The 9,730-nt window shown below is 40.5% G+C and overlaps 1 protein-coding gene across 5 annotated transcripts in view; it reads right to left on the minus strand.

The window, feature by feature from the left end:
- Positions 1–7,956, minus strand: part of ogt.1 (O-linked N-acetylglucosamine (GlcNAc) transferase, tandem duplicate 1) — a 37,913-nt gene extending 29,957 nt beyond the window's left edge. For all 5 annotated transcript variants that reach the window (XM_056272794.1, XM_056272810.1, XM_056272786.1 and 2 more), the window contains exon 1: positions 7,545–7,956. In XM_056272794.1, coding sequence (XP_056128769.1) covers positions 7,545–7,581 — 37 coding nt within the window. In that variant the 5' untranslated portion in view covers positions 7,582–7,956. The remainder of the gene's footprint in view (positions 1–7,544) is intronic.
- Positions 7,957–9,730: the final 1,774 nt, after the last annotated feature.

Below are 9,730 nucleotides of genomic sequence, written 5' to 3' on the forward strand. Positions count from 1 at the left end.
GACAAAGGGCGGATGAGTTCCTCTGTGAACCAACAGCCATCCATACCTGGACAGGAGATAGGGACCACCAGGTATTCCCACTACTGAAACACAATGATGACTCAAACCAATTGTTGAAGCATCGGCTGTACTCCTATGACCTCCATAGGTTACGGAACTGATGATGTACATAACAGTAAGCATCTAAAAAGTATTAGAAATTAGTTTCAATCCAAAATCAAAATATTGTCATTTAAGTTGTTTTAAACTTTCCTGATATTGTGTTTGAATTGGGCGTGGTTATGCTGACATTTATGACAAAAATTATGCAGTGAATTCCATAAGCCAATCATCAAAAAAAAAAAAAATCCACACCAGTTTCTGCTTCATCCTCCAATTCTGAATCAGAAGGCACAAGCATATAGGGCTGTGTGCATGGCTGTGTAAGCAGAGTGCGGGTGCTAGATCGGCCTGCCTGCAGTCATAATCGGTTTCTGATTGGTAGTGTGGCACATTATGAAGCGCAAAATACAGCAACGAAGGCCCCATACAATTGCAATGCTGAAGACCAGTATTGTACGTTACACATTACTTTTGTAATGTGTTATAGTAATACATTACTTTCAGCAGCAAGAAAGAAATTAACACATTTCTAATAGGATTTCGGTAATATTACAGTTACTATGTCAAGTAACATGTTACCACCCATACTTTAACTGGTACTGAATCAATTAACTAGATTGTTTTAACTACAGGACCAATGACACACATTGATTTGATTGATTTATTTTAATGTGAATGAATAAAAACCACAAGGTTGCATTGCTGAGTCGCACTGCCTCTGGTACAATGAGGTATTTATTTTAATCATTTTTAAACAGATTGTACTTTTTTCTTTTTTACACAGTTCTATGTGGTTTTCTATGTGGAAGTGCCACACGTAGAGAAAAAAAATAGACCATCCATCCATCCATTATCCAAACTGCTTATCCTGTTGTCAGGGTCGCAGGGATGCTGGAGCCTATCCCAGCAGTCATTGGGCAGCAGGCAGGGAGACACCCTGGACAAGCCGCCAGGCCATCACAGGGCAGAGTGACTGTAGTGTCGGCCCATATAATAAATAGACCAGCCACGTTGAAATAGATATTGGCCTGCGCAGATACACACAGCTTCCGTGATAAGTGTAGCAGCCTCAGTTGATTATAATGGACAATGTTCTGCTGCAGCAGACGTGTCACGCCACATCCGTACCTGGTGTATTTAGGCCATGAATTAAGTGAGGGTTTTTTCTTTTTAAAGAATTCATCCACACCAAGCCACTTCTGCCAGCGCGCCACTAGAAAACAACAATTTCCTGTTGCCGAAATATGTCTTGAGATAGCTGCAGTCAAATTCAACATTTCCAAAATAGGTATACTCCCGTTACTTTTAGTTTATCAAAGGAAAAGAACATAATTTATCAGACTTTAATCCTTTGTCTGCCTGCCTGTCAATCCGTGTCCAAAGCTGAAAAGGTTCTAGGCTATTTAATTGTTCACATCAGGGATGGACAACATGATCCATAAAGGGCAGGTGTGGGTGCAGGTCTTTGTTCCAACCAAGCAGTTACAAACCTGAGTCTAAAAATCAAGGTCCTTAGCAAAGACTATTGGTTGACTAATAGAATCAATAATGTAACTGCTTGGTTGGAACAAACACCGGCCCTTTCTGGATCATGTCGCCCATCACTGTTCTATATCATTACACTGTTGTTAATATAAGCTGTTTCAGGTCTACGGCTTCATTAGGCTACACAAAATCTCCCACCAATGGATTTGTAATGAATGGCAATAAACTTGAGCGTCTGTATTTTGATTACCAGCTATGAAGCAAAATTACCCTTTTCCATTTTATAAAGCCTAGCCGTACTTCTGCAGTTATTTCGCTGAACGTAATGGAAGAAAAAAAAAATCAGTAACACATTACATAGAGAATAACATTGTAAAGTAGCTTATTATTTTCAAATGAAAGTAACTAGTAACCTGCAATGTATTACAATTTGAATGTAACTTGCCCAACCCTGCTGAAGACCTGCATAATGGATGAATGGGGGAAAATTCCACTTGCTGAAGTTATCAAACTGGTGTCTTCAGTGCCCAAATGCTTAAGTCAATTTTATTTGTATAGCCCATTATCACAAATTTGCCTCAGTGGGCTTTATAGCAACACAACATCCTGTCCCTCGACCCTCACTTAATAAGTGTTAAAAAGAAATGGTGATGTTACACAATGGTAAACACTCGACATTTGCCTTAACCTACAATTAGTTGCCTTTTGATTAAGCACTTCATGCCTTGTACAGTATGGTGGGTTAGTTTGTCTCAATTTACCAAGCACTGTTCTGCCAACAAGATTGAAAGTATAGATTATTGCAAACTGTTCTCTCATGTCTTTTCTCTCTCTCTGAATGATTTCTTCTCCTTTCTCTTCTCCTGTGTATGTGAATTGTGTGATGTGAGTCTCCCCCATGTGCATGTGTAGTCTGTCCTTCCCTCAGGTCTCCATGGTGAAGGTTGTTGCCACCTGGACACTGCTTGGCATCCTCATCACATTTTTATATATTTTGTGAATCCACATAATTTTGTTATCCTGTTTCAATACTCTGACGTGTAACTTCAGGTTTTTTTTTTTGCCTCTTCTCTCATGTGCGAGTGGTGTGATGTGAGTCTCCCCTGTGTGCATGTGTAGTCTGTCTCCTGCCAGGTCCACATGGTGATGGTGGTTGCGTGGCTCAGGCCCTATCCTGTTCCGGTGGCATCTGGACACTGCTCAGCATCCCTGTCATCATATTCTTCATATATCTTAGAATTCCGTTATAATTCTGTTATCCTCTTTTAATGTTGTATACTGTAAATTGTATACTGACTGAAGGTCACTTAGATGAGTGACGAAACGTATCTGTCAATAAACGATGTATCCAGATGAACTGATTCAACCTTCATTGATTTTCTTACCTGGATTGAGCATGCATAAAGATACTGTAAATTCTGCTTTATTCTGTACACACATCCATTGCACATCTGTCTGTCTTGGGAGAGATCTCTCCTCTTGTTCTCACTGAGGTGTCTTCCTATTATTCTCCCTGTTAAAATGTTTTTTTAGGGAGTTGTTCCTTTTCCGATGCGAGGGTCTAAGGACAGGACGTTGTATTGCTATAAAGCCCACTGAAGCAAATCTGTAATATTGGGCTATACAAATAAAATTGACTTGAATAGCTCCAGCATCCCCACGACCCTGAGAGCAGGTTAAGCGGTTAAAAGACAACGGACGGCTGGACATTGTCAAAAAGAACTATATTCACAAGGTAACGCATCAAATAATGTGCTGTTGGGTTTTAAATAGGGATGTCCTAATCCGATCCCCGGCATTGGGTCGATACTGGCCAAGACTGCTGGATTGGATATCGGAAGGGAGAAAAAAAACATGACCCGATACCTATCCAATACAAACCATGGGGAAATCTAGCTTAAACCTTCTTCTTCCTTCCCGTGCACCTCTGGTTAAGCAGCGCAGCATCTCAAGTGATAACAGTAGCAGCCAATTAGTCACATGTGTATGAGCATTAACTACCTACGGAATAGTCATGTCAGTGGCGTGGAAGTATTTCAACCTTTAAGAGGAAAAAAAATCCAACAGCTAAATGCAAAATTTGCAATGCAAATGTTTCGAGGGGTGGCAGCGCTGTTGGTCGGTTTAACACCACAAACTTAATCAAGCATTTGGAAAAACACCACACGGAACAACACCAGGAATTTCTGCATGCAATGGCTGCAAAGAAAAGCAAAATGCCCCAACAGCAGACACTGATGGAATCAATAAAAAGGTGAGAGAAACTGCCCCCAGACAGCAACAAGGTGAAATCGATAACGGAGAAACTAGTTTATTTTATTTTCCTGGACGACCAACCCTTCGGTGATAAAAAAAAAAAAAAGTAGGGTTTTGACGCCTAAATGAGCACCTCAAGCCTCGCTACACTTTGCCCAGTTGCCATTATATAATGGAAAAGGCCATCCCTCATATGCACAACGAAGTTTGCAATTTTCTCTCCAAACTCTTGGAGAATGTAAGTGTGGTTAGTTTCACAACAGACATCTGGAGGTCAGACATGAGTCCAATGTCCTTGTCGAGTCTGACCGCGCATTGGATAGACTCGGATTTTACCTTTAAAAAAGCGGTGTTGCATGCCCAAGAGTTTCATGACTCACACATAGGGGATTCCATTATGGCAGCCATTGAGGAAATGCTGCATGAATGGAAGCTTAATAAAAACAAAGTGCATGTATTTTTAAGGGATAATGCAAAAAATATGAAGAAGGCTATGGATCAATTTGGCATAGCGAGTTTAGGATGCTTCACGCGTACACTGCAGCTAATTGTGCACAAGGGACTGTTGTCGCAGCACAGTGTAAGTGACGCACTGGTCAATAGGAGAAAAAGAGTAGGCCACGTCAAACACTCGCCCCTTGCTTATTCATGGTTAGAAGACATCCAAGTAGTGCTGAATATGCAGCCCAAGCATCTGCAGCAGGACGTCCGAACTAGGTGGAACAGCACCCAGTACATGACTGAAAGCCTCATTGTACAGAAATGGGCACTGCCTGTGTATATGGCTGAATACAACCTGCCAGCACACAAACAGCAAACCAGTGGGGCCTATTGGAGAAGGCTTCCATGGTTCTTGTACCTTTTGGGGAGATCACAAAGGAGGTGAGTGCCTCCTCCGCATCTGTTGCTGATGTCATCACCATTGTGTGTGTCCTGAAACGTGTTCTCAGTCAGGAAAACGAGGCTGACCAGGGGATTAAGACAATGAAAAGTACCCTCCTTGACGCAGTCAACAGACATTTCAATGACGTGGAATCTGAGCCATTATAACCGGTTGCAACTCTGCTGGATCCACGTTACAAAGACAGGTAAGGGAATTTCTGTTAGCCTAATCTGATTCAAATTTGTATGTATGCGTGTGTGTGTGTGTGTGTGTGTGTGTATGCGTGTGTGAGAAAATAAGCGTGTGCATGTGAGAAAGAGTAAAAAAATTCCTCATACCTCTGTATGGAATTTCTACAGCCATTTCATTACCTGTTTTTGTTTTTGTTTTGTTTTTTGTAGTGTTTTCATAAAGGTTGGCAACCTTTCATAATCAACTGTTGTTGTGGACTATATTGGGGAAGTATTTGTTTGTTCACCATTTGAGTGAGATGTTTTTAGGTGGGTAATTGGCTATCATAACCAAAGTGCTTCCATGTATTTTTTTTATTGTTATTTGTATATGCAGGTGGCTGGTGTGACAGAGGAAGAACCAGAGGACAGGAAGAGATGGAAACAGATGATCTGCTGTGGCAACCCCCCAACGGGAGCAACTGAAAGTAATAGCAGTAGTAGTAGTAGTACTACATGAGTAATACAAAATATCGGACTGATATCGGTATCAGCAGAAGTGAAAAAATAGTATCGAGACATCTCAGGACAGGGTGAATAGAATTTACAAATGACTCTTTTTTGTTTTTGTTGGCATTTTCCACACTGTCCTAACTTTTTTGGAATTCGGATTGTAACATCACTGACAGGTTAAGCAAACAGTTGTTTCCCAAAGCAAAAATCAACACAACCAAGGCTATAAAAATACCAATACTCAAAAAGATCTCTGACAGCAAACAAATCAACTTTGAACTCAAGACTGTTTCACTGAATTATAATGAAAAGTCCACATGAGTCAAATAGATTCTTTGCACCGTTTCTGTCAGCCAGCTTTAGGCAGTTTCTGGCCAATTAAAACACTCAAAATAACGCAATTAAAACTGCTGCTGGTCATGTTGTATGGGAGGAAAAAAAATCAATTAACTTCAATTGAAAATATCCAAATAATTTCCATTTAAGAAAGCTTTATCTTGTAGTGTGTGTGTGTATAACACTTATTCTTTTATCTCATGTTTTTATTTAATCCAGTATCAAAGTCAATAACGTAGTACTTGATGATTATGCAGATTTGATGATTGATGTGATTTACATTTCAACACTGTTTGCAAAGGTCCTCATGTGACTTGGCCAAGATTTCTCTATTTTAATTTCCCATGTGCCAGCCAAGAGGGAATTTTCTCTCCAAACAGAATATAAACAGCAAAGTTACAAGGAAAATGTTATCACAAGCTGTTCAAGAGTTGGACAGTTTTGATTTTTCAGCAGCTGTAGATTTTTCAGCAGTTGCCAGCCAAGACCTTTGTTTTTAATGACAATAAATTGAACTGAATTGAAGATCTAACACAAAACAAAGCAGGCTAGTTGGAGAGGCCTGTATTTTATTTTTTATTAACAGTTTTATTAGTAATTCAAATATTGACAGGCCTATTATTTGAAAAGTTTATCATTTGAGAAAGAAAATCGAAGGATTTATAGAAGGCTTTGGGTTTTGTTTTTTTTTGTCATTTTTAAATTCTGTTATTTCATGATTCATGCCTTGGCCACAACACATGCTCCAATAATTCGTTTTTCCATAAAACGTCACACTGAGAAAAACTTTCGACTTCATTTTAGTACAAATTTACAGGCCATTTACTATTACATTTAGATAAACTACCATAAACTAAGTGTGACTTCTTGTTCCAAGCACTGTGGATGGACACTAAAGGGCTAAGCACCCAATGCAAATGGTTATCCAATAAATTTCCCATCATACTTATGAAGGGTTTTCGTAAAAACTGAAAGAAATTAGCAACCAAATTAATCGTTTTCACTGGAAGTTGCAACGCAGTTTATCAAGCATGAATATCACTCAAAAGGCATTTAGGATACAAAAAATGGCTTCACATTGCAATAGCTCATGACTCCCATTGGTGCTAATCGAATGACATTATATAGAAGTGGGAAAAAATGTACTTGATCCATAACATGGTATCACGTTTGGTGACTGAAATACTCTCCGACTTAGAATTAAACATGAAATCTGCTACTCATTCCACGGTGTATTTTAACGGAAACCAGGCTAGGATCAAGGCTTATCAACTATAAAATCAAACTGTGTTTCAAACAAGGGCGACATGATTATACTGGGTATGATGATTCTAAAGGTGGAGTCTGGCAATTCATAAAATGTACAATGATGCCATGTTCTACGAGGTGTGTGCTGTATAAACATGGCGACATTAAATGGCCAAAGGTTTGCAATCAGTTCGACTTCACCTTCTCTCCCTTACACCGCGGGAATAGTACGCGAAAGCAAGCGCCCCCCCCCCCCAAGTTTTAGCATAACTCGGCTACCAAACATCACAATCCCGAGCAAAAGCACACTATGTTAGCTGCTAGCTAACCATGAAATTAGCATTAGCAAGCAGCACAAGCGCCTTCGGTCAGTCATATTCTGGCGTTAGCATCCACACGTTAATATTCATAACATAGCGCAGGGTACAGTTTCATATTTTTCGCACTTATTACTATCAAAATTAGTGTCGAGTCACCAGGGTCGCGTCATATACTATGCGAAAGATTTGTAGCTGTAGCTAGCTATTGCTAGCCATACATAATCAATTTACCTGTGCTGTCAGCCACGTTTCCCACTGAGCTCGCCATCTCCTCGGTCTTCGAGTCCTGTGCGGTGGTCGTCAGTGTGTAAGTCTAAGAAATAACCTTTTCACAGAGAAAACGTGCACCGGGCCGTTGTCGGCTGCGGCGAGCCAGCTCAGCGCGTTGCTAGACCAGCTAACGCTAACTTCAAGTTCGCTTTACCTTAACCGAGACCCACCAGACCGCAGCGCAGTGCGTAACGTGAAGTGACAACTGCCACTCTCCGATATAGTCTCTATAGCTTAGCTAGAAGCTCAGCAGATCTCCTTTCAATAAACTTCTGAATTTCTACACCTTACCATGTCCCTGGAAAACTAGGCTAAAAGCCCCAAGCGCGTCAACTTCCCTGGTATAACTGACGAATGACTCAAGGTTACAGAATTATCTTCGCAACAAAGCGACTGAGCAACTTAAAATGGCGAAGTGCTCGGGAACCGGGACTCATTTTGGACAGAAAATAGATCTATATATATTTAAATATAGCAACTGCAGGGTAAAATTACACAAAGCCGTTATATTTGTCACACTTAATCTGCAATATTTACTAGTATCACACTGAAATATTTCATGCTGTACTCGTGTTTAATACATGTTTTATTATTATTTGAACGAGCCCATGCTCAAATTACGATTGCGCGGAAGAATACAACGTGAGACCAGTGTGTCGTCATTCAACATTGCGGCAAAATGCTGCATAATATTTTAGAGACTATTGCATTTTCCTCATTCCTTATCTTATCCATCTTATGTGTTCTCATCGAGTCACGCTCTGTCAGTGCCATCACGCTCGCGCTTTGCGTGCACGTGCACGCACGCACTTACACACATACACGCGCGCGCACACACAAGGAGATAGAACCTTAAAAAGAAAGCTGGTGCTGGTACCAGGTGTAGGTAATACAATATTCCAATAGGGGGCAACCTCCACACACCTATTTCTGAGAGAATATTTTCTGGAGCCGTTGCAAGCAGACTTTTAAAAATGTTATGAAATTTCACCAGCAAGAACTCGAGATTGCGTGTGTTATATGTTGTGGTTTGGGCTTGCGTTATTCTGCTCAGCCATAGCTGAATAGCGATACCAAGAACCCCTCCGTTTCCAATTTATTAAAACTGAACTTGCGTGCATGTATGACAGCATCGTCCATTCTTCGTTGGCAAATACATTCTAAATCACATTTACCAGTTAGTGTTCCTTATTATCTCTCTACCTGACTGACACGACGAAAGTTTTTTTCGGGAGGACGTGGCCTGCAAAATGGCTGTCATTAATCGTCCATTCTAGCCTGTAGAAAGTGAAAAGGAGGCCACTTGCTCGGTGCACCCCGATTTTTCCCATAGTCCTCCCTCTATGGGAAAATAGTTGACATCATTCCCCACGTTGGGTTTGCTCTGTTTACTCAAAGCTTGCATCGGGTCCAGGGTCTTTGTAGTCTTCTATTTGTCTCTGTGCCTTGCCCTTGCTCTCTGCACTGCTTGATGGTTGCAGTGAATGATGTCATGGGTGCTGTGTCTATGGCATCTGACATGCTTTATCTTTGTGCAAGCCACTATCAGTTAGGTTGTACACATCATCTAATGTCAAAAAGTTAGTGGGATCTTTCAACAACAGACCCTGCTTTCAGCTATTTTAGGAAACACGTGACAGCAAGAGGTCAGTCACTAACTGGTCAGTTTGGGCTATGTCGCTGATTAAGTCTCAGCACAGCTCAGAGATGATGATGTGGGTTTATTGTGCCTTTTAATTGCTGGGCCAGAGTACTCTGCCTTCAAATGAGTGACCAAAATTATTTCAGCCCATTTAATTTAGGAGACGATACAAACTGAGCTGCTGACCTATATTATTTGCAAAGTTCTGGTATGTTCTCCCAGATACTCGAATGGAGTTGCTTTGGACAGAATATACAGAATTATTCTTTCACCAATGATATTGAATGTGCAATCACCTGCATTGCACCATTTTATTCCAAACAAGCCACAGTTGTTGAAACATTACAGTTACAGTGAACAAGCCTTGAAAAATTTATTTTTGTGAAGTTGTCATAATGGATTTTTTTTCTTAAAATCACAGACATCTGGCGCAACCATCATAGCTACAGACATGTCATCTAGATTTCAGGATCACTGATCTCGTTTTTTAAAGGCACAGAGGGAA

Source organism: Lampris incognitus, chromosome 1, assembly GCF_029633865.1.
Source record: "Lampris incognitus isolate fLamInc1 chromosome 1, fLamInc1.hap2, whole genome shotgun sequence".
Classification (NCBI taxonomy): domain Eukaryota; kingdom Metazoa; phylum Chordata; class Actinopteri; order Lampriformes; family Lampridae; genus Lampris; species Lampris incognitus.